The 17,601-nt window shown below is 43.6% G+C and overlaps 1 protein-coding gene across 5 annotated transcripts in view; it reads right to left on the minus strand.

Annotated features, from left to right (window-relative positions):
- Positions 1-17,601, minus strand: part of LOC112229931 (sterile alpha motif domain-containing protein 12) — a 102,171-nt gene that overhangs the window by 50,068 nt on the left and 34,502 nt on the right. For 2 of the 5 annotated variants that reach the window (XM_024396082.2, XM_024396084.2), the window contains exons 4-5: positions 7,775-7,915; positions 6,990-7,452 (exon numbers count right to left, since the gene is read on the minus strand). In XM_024396082.2, the coding sequence (XP_024251850.1) occupies positions 7,400-7,452; positions 7,775-7,915 (194 nt within the window). In that variant the 3' untranslated portion in view covers positions 6,990-7,399. Of the gene's footprint in view, positions 1-6,989; positions 7,453-7,774; positions 7,916-17,601 lie in introns of those variants that run through there. The other 3 variants (XR_006080550.1, XM_024396081.2, XM_024396080.2) reach the window with 2 other exon arrangements.

The following is a 17,601-nucleotide window of genomic DNA, read 5'->3' on the forward strand; positions in this document are numbered from 1 at the left end:
CCCAGAGATATGTAATGGCTGGCGTTGTTAACAGTAAAGCGTCCTGCTTGCTATTGATCCAGGTTGGCTAGATCATGGGTGAATTCTGGGAAGCTGACTTCATGTGAATGACTGCCTAGGCAGGCAGACACCTGAACTCCTGAGTGGCCGGTGGTGGTTGGGAATGGCTGTCTGCAGACTGAGTGGAACCAGCTAGGTAGGGCAGGGCCTTTTTATTGCTCATTGTTGCTCCATATATATTGATGAGTGCGGCTCCACACGGTGAAAAACCGCGGATATTAGAGGATCTTTTTTTTTTAAACGACTGAGCTTTTTGGAAAAAAAAAAAAAATAAATCGACCTGCCGGGTCATTGTAGTTGCAAAGTTCAGTGCAGAGACTTGCAGAGTAACAGTTTGAAAGGTTAAATCTATAATAAACAGTCTATTAAGCTGACGATAAACTTGTTTTGGATAAAGTCAATGTCCATGCTGTCTGCAAAGGTCCATTGTAGGACATGACAAAACTAATAAAGCCTTTGCCTGAGTCTATCATCAGCTAAAGATATCAGAATCTGTGCTTCTACCAGGTTCACAGGTCAAAGGTGATGCTGCAGAGAGCCTCACGTATGACAACAGTACAATCAGTGCCTCTGGCTATTCTACCTGCATGCCCCCTCTGCTCTGGGTATTCCATCTTTTGAATTCTACAGGGGTGCCCTCTCTCCTTCAGCTTCATTAACAGATCTGCACGTGTTGTTCATGCTTCACTGCCCTACAGGTCTGACATCCTTGGGAGACAGGGAGGCAGGTTAGAAGAAGGTTTTGTTGTATTCTTGTATTTCCTTCTCCCTGGATAAAACCAGATGACGTGCTGCAGCGGCTAACCTTGACATTCTTCAACTCCCTCTGTGCAAGTAGGCAGGGAAACAAAAAGGAGAAAGAAAATGGCCGCCGCACACTCGAGAACAGTACTCTAAATTGTAACCTAAGCAGGGAGCCTTCACTCCATATTGAGGGGACTTGTCACCGGAGGTTATCAAAAAAGGTAGAACTATTACTTTCAAAATACCAGTGTTTTGTTCCAGGCTTGTTTAAAAACACCTGGGTGACATTTCTCACTCAATACCAACTGAGGGGCGGCTGATTACCGTGGCCGCATTCAATGCGGTGCAAAACAAATGGAGTAAATGGAGTCTGCCTTCAAAGACAGAAATAATTATTCCCTGTATTTCAGAACATTTATTAGCTGTGTAGATACATTGTCTCTCACTGTGGGTAGCCGAGCTTTCAGACGTTAGCGACTAATGAGCGAGGGCTCAGAGGCAATTTCACGAACAGTGTGGCCACATTACTTTGCTACATAATGACTCCTAACCTTTCGAATATGAGCCCCGATTGGTACCTAAGGCATTCATGCTGTTACACATTTAAAAATAGGGAGCAACAGAACTGAGGACTTCATTAAATAGTGATATTATAGTGCTCAGCTTCGGTCTTGTAGGTAAGAATTACATCTAAAAATGCATTTGACTTTTTCTTCACCTCAATCATCTCTCGACGACTTTCCGGTGCAGATAGGGTCTCTTTTAGGGGAGAGCGAAAGAGGTGGGAGACGGAGGAGTTTTCCGGGGCTATTGACTCCACAGAGGACTGAAGTCTGCCGTGCAGGGAGCTCAGAAAATAAGACTACTCAGTTCAGCCTCCTTCTCCAGAGTAAAAGACTATATTCACTAAAGACTCCAAGGAAAGACACTACCTACCGAAGACTCCTTTGAAGTAAAGACTATATTCACTAAAGACTCCAGAGTCAAGACTCTAAAAATCAGGGGTGTCAAACTATAGAGATCCTAATGAATCACTATTATTAGTATTCTAATTTCTAATTCTGTGCCAATCCAGTCCGGAAGGTGGTTTGAGTAATACAACATTTTAAAAGAAAAATCACAAAGCAAAGACTCTATACACTGAAGATTCCAGAGGTAAGAATACATTCAATAAAAGATGCCCATGAAACACTATTGATTAAAGATCACCAGGCGAATGACATTCCTATCCGAGGCCACAGATCAGGGAGAGTTAATTCATTAGGGATTCTGGAGCAAGGAAACTCTGCACTTTAGACGACAGTGCAAATGTATTCTTTTCACTGAAGGCCTTGGGGGGAAAGACTTCATTAGAGAGAGAAGACACTTGCTTAAGAATGAAGTGAGTGCAGAGACCGGTCTTTACTAATGAACCTGTAGCAAAGACAATATTGTAAGAAGTGGAGTTAGGCTACGGAGAATTGAGTTATTACTGCTAATGATTATACTGTTCGTCTAACATTTAACTGATGAATATCCCGCTATATCCATCGCCACAGAGTACTCCAATACACTTGACAGATAACTTCGTATCAAGTTCTTTAAGCGGTGCAATTCAAGTTGAAGAGTAATGCATCCAATGGTATGTTAAATGAGGTTTGCCTCTAATAAAGGCTTACTATCAGGGAGAAGGAAAAAAACGATGCATTGTTTTTGGCAAAGATATTCAATACAGGAGGGGACAATCTTCTTGAACAACCAACCGCTAAATTTCCATTCTATGGAGCGAAGACAATTCGGGGAGAATGAATACAGCCCATTGTATAAAAACAAAAACAGATCAAATAAAAACATTAACAGTTATTCTAGTTTTCCATCAACCTTGTACACTTTAGTACTAAATTGATTTCATTTTTCCCTTTATGGTTGCTTGTCAAAAAGGTTAACAACAAGCAAGGACATTTAATTTTTCACCATCAGCAGTGTCTTAACTAAGTCAAGGTGGCAAACACTATAAGTCCAGTAAATGTGGTCGGAATACGCTCTTCTGCTAGGTTAAATATTTCTATTCAAATCACAATTTTACATCTTTAACATCCAACCCGTTTTAAAAAGAAATGTGGGCACCGATTCATTCTTGAAAAGAACAATTGCAATTAGAAATCAGACAATTCAACAGCATCAGAAAGTGGGAGAAGCTAGCCAGCCAGCCCATAGAGCCCCCACAGTGGAGGTGTCATAATATCCATCAAACCTAGCGTTCAAACAGGGAAATGGTTCTAAATCATTTTTCCACCATAGGGAAAAAACACTTTAAAATTAGGGCTGTGTTTCGTGAAGGCTTACCCTGGCATGACGTATTGATAACCATTTAAAACTATGACAAGGTGACTTATCAATATACTTGGCTCCATTTACTCTGATTCGAAAAAGCTAATTAGCATCAAAGTAGGCATCATGCAAAAACTACAAATCCCTGCAAGCTTCTGAATGTTATCTCTAGCTGATACCTTTGTTAATTTAAGGAGGTATTGTGTCAATTTAAAACTTGCATAAGACAGTTCATAGAATTGTCCATTTAAAGAAATGTAGCCAATTAGATAGTTAGAGATTCTTACTTTGGCCTCGATTCATCGGTCTCATCCAGATCATCTATGGTATTTGTAGTTCTTTATGATGGCCACATTAGCAGCTAATTAGCATAGCTTTTTTTTTTTGGGGGGTAAATACAAGCGACTATATTAGTCACGTTGTCCTAGAGAGATTTACATAGTTATCAAAACATCACGTAAGGGTCAGACTACACGAAACACAGCCCTTATGTCAAGTGTTTCCAAAAACACCTATGGGAAAAATGAATGGTGGAAAAAACAATTGGAATATTGTCCCTGTTTGACCGCTAGGTTTTATGGGTATTATGATTGATACTGTGATACTCTAGAGACCATTGTATTGAGGATTTTGTAGTGGACTTGGAGCTGCAATAGATTTCCACAATTTTGATAAATGATACATTTTATTTAACACTGTAAAATGAAAGGATTTTTCCTGTAACTGATGCAGTTGGTATTTGTGCAAACTCCATTTATGGAGATTGACAGCAAAGACATCAGGCTTGGACCCACCGAGGATCCACTTTGAACATCCATGTACAGTGCCTTCAGAAAGTATTCACACCAACTTCTTCCACATTTTGTTGTGTTTAAAATGTAGATTGTGTGTCACTGGTCCTCACACACAACATTCCATAATATCAAAGTGGAATTATGTTTTTAGAAATGTTTACAAATTAATAAAAAATTAACAGCTAGAAAGGTCGGAAGAGGAAACACTGTACCTAGTGACCTGGTCAGCGTGCACTGCGCCCGGCCCGCCACAGGAGTCGCTAGTCAAATCAAATCAAATTTTATTTGTCACATACACATGGTTAGCAGATATTAATGCGAGTGTAGCGAAATGCTTGTGCTTCTAGTTCCGACAATGCAGTAATAACCAACAAGTAATCTAACTAACAATTCCAAAACTACTGTCTTACACACAGTGTAAGGGGATAAAGAATATGTACATAAGGATATATGAATGAGTGATGGTACAGAGCAGCATAGGCAAGATACAGTAGATGGTATCGAGTACAGTATATACATATGAGATGAGTATGTAAACAAAGTGGCTAGTGATACATGTATTACATAAGGATGCAGTCGATGATATAGAGTACAGTATATAAGTATGCATATGAGATGAATAATGTAGGGTAAGTAACATTATATAAGATAGCATTGTTTAAAGTGGCTAGTGATATATTTACATAATTTCCCATCAATTCCCATTATTAAAGTGGCTGGAGTTGAGTCAGTGTCAGTGTGTTGGCAGCAGCCACTCAATGTTAGTGGTGGCTGTTTAACAGTCTGATGGCCTTGAGGTAGAAGCTGTTTTTCAGTCTCTCGGTCCCAGCTTTGATGCACCTGTACTGACCTCGCCTTCTGGATGATAGCGGGGTGAACAGGCAGTGGCTCGGGTGGTTGATGTCCTTGATGATCTTTATGGCCTTCCTGTAACATCGGGTGGTGTAGGTGTCCTGGAGGGCAGGTAGTTTGCCCCCGGTGATGCGTTGTGCAGACCTCACTACCCTCTGGAGAGCCTTACGGTTGAGGGCGGAGCAGTTGCCGTACCAGGCGGTGATACAGCCCGCCAGGATGCTCTCGATTGTGCATCTGTAGAAGTTTGTGAGTGCTTTTGGTGACAAGCCAAATTTCTTCAGCCTCCTATCTCCTCTCCTGATGCTGTCTGTGTGAGTGGACCAATTCAGTTTGTCTGTGATGTGTATGCCGAGGAACTTAAAACTTGCTACCCTCTCCACTACTGTTCCATCGATGTGGATAGGGGTTCCATCTGCTGTGTTCCATCTGCTGTTTCCTGAAGTCCACAATCATCTCCTTAGTTTTGTTGACGTTGAGTGGGAGGTTATTTTCCTGACACCACACTCCGAGGGCCCTCACCTCCTCCCTGTAGGCCGTCTCGTCGTTGTTGGTAATCAAGCCTACCACTGTTGTGTCGTCCGCAAACTTGATGATTGAGTTGGAGGCGTGCGTGGCCAAGCAGTCGTGGGTGAACAGGGAGTACAGGAGAGGGCTCAGAACGCACCCTTGTGGGGCCCCAGTGTTGAGGATCAGTGGGGTGGAGATGTTGCCTACCCTCACCACCTGGGGGCGGCCCTTCAGGAAGTCCAGTACCCAGTTGCACAGGGCGGGGTCGAGACCCAGGGTCTCGAGCTTGATGACGAGCTTGGAGGGTACTATGGTGTTGAATGCCGAGCTGTAGTCGATGAACAGCCTTCTCACATAGGTGTTCCTCTTGTCCAGAGTGTGCAGTGTGGTTGAGATTGCATCGTCTGTGGACCTATTTGGGCGGTAAATCCGCGATGAGACAAGGATATGCCTAACCCTCCCTAACCCGGACGACGCTAGGCCAATTTTGCGTCGCCCCATGGACCTCCCGGTCGCGGCCGGCTGCGACAGAGCCTGGGCTCGAACACAGAATCTCTGGTGGCACAGCTAGCATTGCGATGCAGTGCCTTAGACCACTGCACCACCCGGGAGGCCTGTGTTTAACATGATTCTTGAATGACTGCCTCTGTACCCCACACATATGGTTATTTGTAAGGTCCCTCAGTCGAGCAGTGCATTTCAATCACAAAGACCAGGGAGGTTTTCCAATGCCTCGCAAAGGATGGGCACCTATTGGTAAATGGGTAAAAATAAAAGTAAACATTGAATATGCCTTTTAGCATGGTAAAGTTACTACACTTTGGATGGTGTATCAATACACCCAGTCACTACAAAGATACATGGGTCCTTCCTAACTCAGTTGCCGGAGAAGAAAGAAACCACTCAGGGATTTCAACAGGAGGCCAATGGTGATTTTAAAACAGTTATAGGAGAAAATCAAGGATGGACCAACAACATTGTAGTTACTCCACAATACTAACCTAATTGTTTCTCTGAATACAAAGTATTGTGTTGTTTGGGTAAAATCCAATACATTACAGAGTGCCAGTCTCCATATTTTAAAGCATAGTGGTAGCTGCATCATGTTATGGGAATGCTTGTAATCGTTAAGGACTGGGGTGTTTTTCAGGATAAAAAAAATCTGGTTCAGTATTGAATCTATTTTGAATTCAGGTTGTAACAACAAAATGTGGAATAAGTCAAGGGTTATGAATACTTTCTGAAGGCACTGTACTTGAATGTGAACAAACAAACAATGTTATGAAAGTATATGTAATGGAATGGCCCAGTTTTGGAAAACAATGCCACTTTACCAAACTGTCCTTCAGAATCCTCCCTCTGCGTGGAGACGATGAGAGGGGAGCGGAATCTAATTATTTTCCTCCCATGGCCCACTGCTCCTTTAAGGTTAATCACTGTCCGTCTGGCTAATTCTGCCTGGGCACACTGCAATAATTACACCACCGCTCTCCTCATTTCCAGTCTCTCCTTTTCTCACAAACTCCTCTTTCACGCTGCCCTTTTGTCATTTCCCACAACTTCCCTGACCGTTAGGTCTTGCCTTCCCACACCTTTATTCCAAAAAAAAAGTGTCTAAAATACAACAGCTCTCCTCTGTTCAAGGCTCTCTCCGTCTCTTATCTTAGTTCAGTGTTCGCTTCCCCCACTAAATGACCCACCCGGCCCTTCCCGCAGTAAATCTAGTTCTCCTTTGACCAGCTCCTTCCCTTCATTTCACACTTCCTCCTTTCCACTCCACTCCCCATTTCTCCCTCCCCGTTCTAATTCCCACAGCAGCAGTTCTAGTAGCACAAGTTCAGCCTTTCTAGGGACACAAGGGGCCCCGCTCCCCCAGCAGTAGTGTAGCATCATGCTCTCCCTCAACCAGTGGCAAGGGAGAAACCAGTGGCAACAAGAAAGGAGCATCAAAGAGAAACACCACAAGAATTTGAGACGCGAACAGTTTCCCGGTATTTGGATTTCGCCCCTGAAGCAAAAGGAGTTCTGTATTGAGATCCAGAGACAAGTTGATGGGGATGATGATGATGATTTTAGTTACAGGTGATGTGGGTGATGAGTGGTGCTGAACGCTGAGGAGAGACGAATCACTAAGAATGACTGGCTGTCAGGGTGTAGGGGGTCAGTGTTGTGATTGGACGATCTGAGATGGGGAGACATACACACATACTGTAAATTGGCTGTAGTGTTGATTGGTGCAGGTGGCTGGCTTTGGCCACAAAGAGTGCCGAGAGAACAATTAAAACCAATTGAATGTAAAGCCGCACGACCATGCAATCGGGTGAGTGAAATGACCTATCGTTTCATAGGCTATCACTGTAAAGCTGGTCACACCGGCTCCATCATGGCCATTGACAGAGGTGCAATCCCAATTGTCACCCTACTGTTCCTACCATTGGAGAAAAGTAGTGCACTACATAGGGAATAGGGTGCCATTTGAGACGCTACCATGGGGAGAGTTGTACCTTGCGTGAGTAGCTGCAGAGTGCGGACCTCTTCTCTGACGCGGAGCTGCAGGACCTGCTGGAGGATGTACTGCCGTTGGCCCTCCTGCATGATGCCCATTCGCTCCAGCTTCCTGTCTGTCAATCTCATCAGAGCCCGCCCTGGAGAGAGCGAGAGAGCGAGAGGTTAAACTCAACCCCTCCTCATGAGATAAACAGACTCCCCCATCTCACCCACCCAAAGCAAACACCATAAAAGGGGCACAAGGAAGACCAAGTACACAAAACATTTGCTCTTTCCATGACATAGCTTTCACCTGGATTCACCTGGTTAGTCTATGGTCCTTGTTTATTAACGTTACAGTTAAATCCGCTTCAGTCAATGTAGATGAAGGGGAGGACAATTGAGACATGGATTGTGTATGTGTGCATTTCAGAGGGTGAACGGACAAGAAGAGATTTAAGTGCCTTTGAATGGGTTACTGTAGTAGGTGCCAGGCGAACTGGAACTGATGTGTCAAAAACTGCAACACTGCTGGGTTTTTCCACACTCAAATCTCCCATGTGTATCAAGAATGGTCCACCACCCAAATTAAATCCAGCCAACATTGACACCTTATAGAGTCCATGTCCCGTCAAACTGAGGCTGTTCTGAGGGTGCAACTCAATATTAGGAAGGTGTTCCTAATGTTTTGTCCAGTCAGTGTATTTACAGAATAAATATTTAATGAAATTGATAAACATTGTTTGGAAAAGGATCTCAGTAGTACCTCAAAGTGAACTAAAGCATAACTGAACAAAAAGGACTCGCTCTCTCTGAATGCTGCCTTCAACTGCACTGTTACATACAATAAGCAGCACAAGAAATATCCCATTTTCCATTTCCATTATGCATAGACATTGTCAAGGTGACTTTATTCTCAATCTATGAATAGATAATTCTCTATCCTCTAACCATTCAATACATGTTATTCAATTTATGCTTGGGTATGCTAGCAGGAAGCAGCCAACGATGACTCACTTATTCCTTGAAACTGTCTTCATCTGGCTACATAATGCACTTTAGCATAATTATTAATCGTATTTCGCCCATAGGCACCTTCTTCTGGGAGACCTTGATTTTAAAATCCCTAATTTAATCTTCAATATAATTTCTTAGAAAGTAGGTGATTTTGGCCAGTGATAGAAATGCAGTGGAGAAAGTAGAGTCTAATTAATTAGACTCGTTGTGGAAGGCCTTTGTGGCAATGTGCGGGATTGGGGAGCTAGATAGAAAATAATTCCTGCCGATTACTATGCATTAGCCCGACTCCTGTAAATCCCCCTCGCTCGTTTACCCTAATGACTCGGGCCTCTGATTTGCTCCTCCTGATTGGCTGGCAGCCTGCTAACTTTACCTGGTTCATGGTCTCAAAGCAGGGCTATGGTGGCGTGACTGTCACATGCTCTCCCTCTTTCATCCCGAGCTCCAACAGTACTGTACTTACTGCAGTCATTACATACTCTAGATTTGATGGGATTTCATAACGACTTGTTCCTTAACGCCTTTGTATATTCACTTTTTTTTTAACCTGTGACGCGGCTCACTATTCAAGATTGATTTTTTTTGTTGACAAGGGGTGTTGTGTGAAAGCATCGTTGGCTATAATGTCTTGTGAGAAAGTAACTTTTGGTGATTTATTGCAGTTTTACACCTTATGCAACCATGCCTCAACACACAGTGAGCAGTTAACAAAGCTAAAGTAGTCTGTGTATTTGGTATTTGTGGGTGACTATGGCCAAAGAATGGCAAAAGTGTAAAAAATAAATAAAATATGTTGAAATGCCAGCTACGGTTTTAATGATGCCCATTACAGAGTAGCTAACTATAGACAGGAGAACCTATGAGGGCCAGTAAAATGGGACGTGAGAGAGAACTAGAACGACAAAGTGACTGTAAAAGGATCACCTGAGGAGTCTATAAATAATGACCAACCATCACTTGGCACCTCATCCGAAATCCTACGCAAATCTGCTTGGCAACAGAGGCACCTCTTTAGCTTTACCTCATGGCTATCGGTTCTATAAACAAACACAACCATACAGGATGTATGAGAGATAAAGCTTTCCAGATCAATGACTAAACAGCTGCTATAATAACGCATCTTTAATTATCAATATCTCAGAGTTAAAAGGCGGCCCGCTTAAGATGCCTCAAGATGAGAGCAATTTGGAGTCAAGCTGCTAGTTTCTTGGCGGCGGTGCCAACATAGCTCCTTTCCTCTCCTTCCGGTAGCAGCCGGGCGAAACGCCTCTGTGGAGTTTCTCGCCGCTGCAGTTCTGAGTCATTGACTCCACAATCCCACAAAGCCACAGTAGGGAATTTATCAAACCACAATTAATACACAGAGCAGTGTAGCATGGCCAGGCAGAGAGAGCACAGAGGAGTAGAGGATGAGGGGAGAATGCCTGAAGAGAGAGAAGAGGGGATGAGATGGAGAGAGAGAGTGAGAGAAAGTTAAGAGGGACTAGGAGTGGATTTGAAGAAAGAAAAAAAGGGGAAAAAAAGTTCATAAAATGAGAAAAGAGGAGACTTGTTGAGGACTGAATAGACAACTTGGGGTTGAGTGGAGTGCTATGACAAGGCAGTGTCTCCAAAATGGTGGACAATTGATACAGTGTTGGGGTTGGAGTAACTATTTCCTAATGGGTCACGTCATGGCAGGTAACTTGGTTGAATTTAGAGAGTGGTTCAAAAGAAATGTCAAAAGATTAGCTATATTAGATTAGCTATACTATTTGTGGTAAAGGCAGATAGCTATACTATGTCACCAAGCAGTCCTCCCACACAGGCACACACACTAGGGATAGGCATTTGAAATTATTTCACGATTCAGTTTTTGTGATTTCCTTTTGTCGAAACTTTCTTTAAATAAAAAATTGCTCGACTGTCTCAACCAATCAGAATGACGCAAATGCACATGGCTGAGGTAAACCGAGGACAGTGATTTCTCCGGGAATTTGTAAGCAACAGCAAAAGAGAAGTCTGATTTTTGCCATGATAGAAGTGATTGTTACAAAAAAGGTGTTTTGCATTGATCAGTTTCAGGTCTAGTGGAACCGCTGACAGGCGAGCGCCTGTTATTGCCGTTTAAAGTAGGGAAAATAGCATACCGATGTCAGAACAGCCTGGAGGGCCAAATGCGCAGCAGTAGCTCAACTCAACGTTTCATAAACTACATTCAAGTTTGCTTTGTTAAATTAAGAATTTCAAATGTCATGGTATATCCTTGTAGGTAAAAGTGTCACAAGGATCATTTCATTTTAGACAAAGCTTTTTCACTGAACACTCACTGAAGTAATCGAATACTAACGTCTGTTCGATATTCGATTAACCGTGCCCATCCCTAACACACACACACACACACACACACACACACACACACACACACAGAGCACTCTTGGACCCCAGCAAAGGTAAGAGGGATTCTATTTCAATTTCCTTTCCTCTAGAGTCTCTAGACCATCTGTGATTGGAACACTGCCAGAGAACAAAACAAAGTTTCCTTTTTACTTCATCTCCTGTATTCACTTATATTTGGCCAACTGACTGACAAAAATGACTTAAGGCACTTCTGCCTCTTCAGTTGCACTATATCGATTGGATTTAAAATTCCCCTCCCACTCTCCAGTTGGTCTCCCCTGTAGCTTGTTGGCTGGCGGTGTTAGGTCTGCCCTCTCACTGTCCACCCCTCTATACCATTACCGCAAACCTGCCTGAATGAGGCCTCCTTCTCACCCAAATATTAGTTACTGTTGAAAAAGGCAACCCCCTATAAAAAAAAAACAGGTACAGATGCTGTAAAAGACCGTATGTATTCAAGTCAGCATATTCTTAAATCTATGGATACAAACCTACAGTGTGCACACACACGGACCAAGCGTTAGAATAATGGGCAGGGGGAGTGCGGGTCTCTGTGTGGGGCTGCAGGCAGATTAATCTACAGCTATGGCCTGGCACAGTCAACCACTGCTTTGATGAATGGGGGCTTAGAGTGCACGTGTACACACACACACACACCCCTGCGGGACCTGTCCCTTTTTACGTGTGAACCAAAAGCCATGCTAATTACTGCTCTGTGGGTGAGGACAGGGGCACAAAAGCACAAAATGAACTTCACTTTCTCTCCATCTCACAACTCTCTCCAAACGACTAGTCAGTGAACGTACATGGGATCTACAGTAAGAGCTGGGCTGGCTGTGAACTGCAGATAGTTCTCAGGTAAAACCTTCAGACACAGCTGTGTGTGTTTGTGTGGGGGGGTATAGACTACTGAATGTCTCTGGTTACCCTCCACATGTGCAATAATTCACAACATGCAGCACACACATCCTTATCAATAGACCATTCTATAACAGGGGTCTCAAATTGGTGGACCGCGAGCCAGATCCGGCCCACAAGCCCATTTAATGTGGCCCACTGTTGTCTAAATAAATGCAAGAGTTAACATTCACAACTTACTGTGTATATCATCCTTTACTAGTGCTTGGCTTACTGGCACACATTACAAATACATGGGTGACCATGATGTGACTCTCTCAGTAACCTAGGCACGATATTGTAAAGTGCTGCTCCCAAATGGCAATGAGATGGGCTATGCGCTGAGATGAGTTACAATGGGTTCCAAATTAGATGCTAATGCTATTTCTGACTGGAGCAAATAGGGGCATCATTCTCAAGGGGATGCAGCCCTCATCCTTAATGAAGCCAAGCACAGTAGCAGAGGGATAATCAGCAGCACAATCACACTGCAACCTCAGCAGGATGCTAATTCAGAGTCACTGCCCATCTACAGTATCCAATTACTAATCATTGTTTATTAACTAGCACAGAGACGTGAGGAAAAATGTCATATATAGCATTTCCATTGTGAAAGGATCAACATGATCATACAATTAGGTGGCTCTCCAGATGCAATCTGATCACTTACTATACGTTTGTTCCTTTTTGGTCGGCCTATCGCTCGCAATGCTTTTCTCACCATCATTGTTGATGGGTCTAGTAATGGAGCCAGAGGAGATGGCTGCCGTTTAATCAATTGTGCTATTGTGTGTTTGTTCGAGTAATTTGTAACTTATTTTGTACACAATGTTTCTGCCACCGTCTCTTATGACCGAAAAGAGCTTCTGGATATCAGAACAGCGATTAATCACCTCGTACTGGACAAAGATTTCTTCTTTAAAAAAAAAAAAAGAGTCGGATGCAAAGGATTTACTTCAGACACCTGACAAGGCCAAAACCCCCATCATTTGCACGAAGAACAGACATCGGGGAAGTAGGTCGGGTAGATATTAAAGTGGTTTCACAGAGTCGTGAACGACGACATGGATAACATGTCGCTGGCTAGGTTCAGTCCATCGGCAAGATCAAACAGCTGCCTCCGGTAAGACAAAGGGTGGCGGTCTGTGTCTATTTGTAAATAACAGCTGGTGCACAAAATCTAATATTGAGGAAGTCTAGAGGTTTTGCTCACCTGAGGTAGAGTATCTCACGATAGGTTGTAGACTACACTATTTACCAAGCTGTCTATATACACACCACAGCAGACCGATGCTGGCACTTTTACCCCCATTTCTCCCCAATTTTGTGGTATCCAATTGGTAGTTTGTCTTGTCTCGTCGCTGAAACTCCCGTACGGACTCGGAGAGGCCAAGGTCGAGAGCCGTGCGTCCTCCGAAACACAACCCAGCCAGTTGTGCACCGGGGCCTCCCACTCTTTCTATTCTGGTTAGAGACAGTTTGCACTGTTCTTTGAAGGGAAGAGTACACTGCGTTGTACGAGATCTTCAGTTTATTGGAAATTTCTCACATGGACTAGCTTTCATTTCTCAGAAAAAGAATAGACCATTTTGGCCATTTTGAGCCTGTAATCGAACTGCTGATGCTGATGATCCAGATACTCAACTCGCCTACAGGCCAGTTTTATTGCTTCTTTAAAATCAGCACAACCATTTTCAGCTGTGCTAACATAAATCGCAAAAGGGTTTTCTAATGATCAATTATCCTTTTAAAATTATAAAACTTGGATTAGCTAACACAATGTGCCATTGGAACACAGGAGTGATGGTTGCTGATAAATAGGCTTCTGTACGCCTATGTAGATATTTCCTTCCCTCTGCGGACAAACTCATCCTAAACCATCTCAATTGGGTTGATTGTGGAGGCCAGGTTATGGGTTTCCATTTCCGGGCAGCCGCACACAAGCCTAAGATCAACATGCACAATGCAAAGTGTCAGCTTGAGTAGTGTAAAGCTTGCAGAGCACTGACCTCAACCCCATCGAACACATTTGCGATGAATTGGAACGCCGACTGCGAGCCAGGCTTAATAGTTCCCCCCCCAAAAAAAAAAAAAATAAATCAGGGCCCGACCTCACTATTGCTTGTGGCTGAATGGTAGAAAGACCCCACAGCAATGTTCCAACAGTTAGTGGAAAGCCTTCCTAGAAGAGTGAAGGCTGTTATAGCACTTGGTGATACATCAAACAACATTTAGTACTACAATAAAATACTGCTATCCTTCTTACAGCATGCTCTTGCAGAGGTGAACCTTTAAATAGAACCAACACTGGTGCAGGCTACACCATTTCCCTACAGTTACGTTATACAACATTTTGCTGGATGCTTTCATTTTGACTGCAATCCAAAGACCGTCTAACACAAAGGGTCTGTCCAAAACGGCACTCTATTCCATATATATATAAAAATTGTGCAATACATATGGAATACAGTGCCATTTGGGATACAGATCAACTGTCTCGTATCTACAGCTGCATCTCTTGGTCTGTCTGAAGTGGAGGCCATTGGATCACCATGTTCTAATTCAGTCAAGCCACTGCTCCATGACAGGGGTGTGTGATTCAATAGTCGTCAACCCTTTAATCTTCCCCTTTCCTCTTCTGATTACATATGTCAGTGCACCTCTTTACTGATTACACATACGGTATCAGTCGAATGTGTACATAACTCATTTACCACACCACTCTCTTTGCTCGCCGCCGCGACTTAGTCTTTGTAATTACACAAGATTAGGTACTAATATCTAATTACGCCTTAATATGCTTTAATGCAATTTTAACGACAGCTCCGTTAAAGTCAAATTCGGAGGCTATCTTGTGGTTGCATCAAAAGGGGGGAAATCTTGGCAATCGAGGCGGTCAGATGGGGAAACACTGATTTTGATTTTGACTGATGCTCGATGACACTGGTAGGGGATGGCAACTGGCGGCTGCATATTGAAGTCATTCAAAGAAGTGGAAATATAGCACTGCTGCAAAGCCCATGGATGGAAAATACATTGTACCGTCAGAGCTAAGGCATAAAATGGGGGATGTGTAAGAGTTATGGTTTGGGTACGCTGCCGTATATTGATTTGATACTTCCGAGGAGGAACAGTGGGCCAAGACCAATGAAATTGAGTCGTATTGACGTCCTACAAGAGGCTTAGGTTTTCTACTAGTAGTACTACTCTGTTACTATAGTTACCATTGCAGAGGAAGTCCTATCAAAACAGAGGGCCTTCACCTAATCAGACCAGAAACAAAACAACACACAACATGATTTTCAATTTCCAACTCAATTTCCTAGCCCCAGCCAGAGTGTGACAATGCATTGACTCAACCAATCTTGGTTTACAAAACAAAAATGTAAAAATCCAACAAGTGAAGTGTTGATTCATGAGCTGAAATAAATCCCAGAAATGTTTCATACTCACAAAAAAACAAATTTTGTGCAAACATTTCTTTACATCCCTGTTAGTTTGAGCAGTTCTGTGAAGGGAGTCGTACACAGCGTTATACGCGATCTTCAGTTTCTTGCCAATTTCTCGCATGGAATAGCCTTCATTTCTCAGAACAAGAATAGACCGACGAGTTTCAGAAGAAAGGTCTTTGTTTCTGGCCATTTTGAGCCTTTAAATCGAACACAGAAATACTGACGCTCCAGATACTCAACTAGTCAAAAGAAGGTTCTTGCTGCTTTAAAAATCAGCTAACAGTTTTCAGCTGTGCTGACATAATTGCAAAAGGGTTTTCTAACTATCAATTAGCTTTTTAAATTATAAACTTTGATTGGCTAGCACAACGTGCCATTGGAACACAGGAGTGACGGTTGCTGATAATGGGCCTCTGTACGCCTACGTAGATATTCCATTAATAAATCTGCCGTTTCCAGCTACAATAGTCAATTACAACATTAATGTCTACACTGTATTTCTGATCAATTTGATGTTATTTTAAAACGGACAAAAAAACACTTTTCTTTCAAAAACAAGGAAATTTCGACGTGACCCCAAACTTTTGAATGGTAGTGTGTGATATACACTGCTCAAAAAAATAAAGGGAACACTTAAACACCACAAGGTAACTCCAAGTCAATCACACTTCTGTGAAATCATACTGTCCAGCAACACTGATTGACAATACATTTCACATGCTGTTGTGCAATTGGAATAGACAACAAGTGGAAATTATAGGCAATTAGCAAGACACCCCCAATAAAGGAGTGGTTCTGCAGGTGGTGAGCACAGACCACTTCTCAGTTCCTGTGCTTCCTGGCTGATGTTTTGGTCACTTTTGAATGCTGGCGGTGCTTTCACTCTAGTGGTAGCATGAGACGGAGTCTACAATCCACACAAGTGGCTCAGGTAGTGCAGCTCATCCAGGATGGCACATCAATGCGAGCGGTGGCAAGAAGGTTTGCTGTGTCTGTCAGCGTAGTGTCCAGAGCATGGAGGCGCTACCAGGAGACAGGCCAGTACATCAGGAGACGTGGAGGAGGCCGTAGGAGGGCAATAACCCAGCAGCAGGACCGCTACCTCCGCCTTTGTGCAAGAGGAGCAGGAGGAGCACTGCCAGAGCCCTGCAAAATGACCTCCAGCAGGCCACAAATGTGCATGTGTCTGCTCAAACGGTCAGAAACAGACTCCATGAGGGTGGTATGAAGGCCCGATGTCCACAGGTGGGGGTTGTGCTTACAGCCAAACACCGTGCAGGACGTTTGGCATTTGCCAGAGAACACCAAGATTGGCAAATTCGCCACTGGCGCCCTGTGCTCTTCACAGATGAAAGCAGGTTCACACTGAGCACATGTGGCAGACTTGACAGTCTGGAGACGCCGTGGAGAACGTTCTGCTGCCTGCAACATCCTCCAGCATGACCGGTTTGGCGGTGGGTCAGTCATGGTGTGGGGTGGCATTTCTTTGGGGGGGCCGCACAGCCCTCCATGTGCTCGCCAGAGGTAGCCTGACTGCCATTAGGTACCGAGATGAGATCCTCAGACCCCTTGTGAGACCATATGCTGGTGCGGTTGGCCCTGGGTTCCTCCTAATGCAAGACAATGCTAGACCTCATGTGGCTGGAGTGTGTCAGCAGTTCCTGCAAGAGGAAGGCATTGATGCTATGGACTGGCCTGCCCGTTCCCCAGACCTGAATCCAATTGAGCACATCTGGGACATCATGTCTCGCTCCATCCACCAACGCCACGTTGCACCAAAGACTGTCCAGGAGTTGGCGGATGCTTTAGTCCAGGTCTGGAAGGAGATCCCTCAGGAGACCATCCGCCACCTCATCAGGAGCATGCCCAGGCATTGTAGGGAGGTCATACAGGCACGTGGAGGCCACACACACACACTACTGAGCCTCATTTTGACTTGTTTTAAGGACACTATATCAAAGTTGGATCAGCCTGTAGTGTGGTTTTCCACTTTAAATTTCGAGTGTGACTCCAAATCCAGACCTCCATGGGTTGATAAATTTGATTTCCATTGATAATTTGTGTGATTTTATTGTCAGCACATTCAACTATGTAAA

Source organism: Oncorhynchus tshawytscha, linkage group LG31 (genome assembly GCF_018296145.1).
Source record: "Oncorhynchus tshawytscha isolate Ot180627B linkage group LG31, Otsh_v2.0, whole genome shotgun sequence".
Classification (NCBI taxonomy): Eukaryota; Metazoa; Chordata; class Actinopteri; order Salmoniformes; family Salmonidae; genus Oncorhynchus; species Oncorhynchus tshawytscha.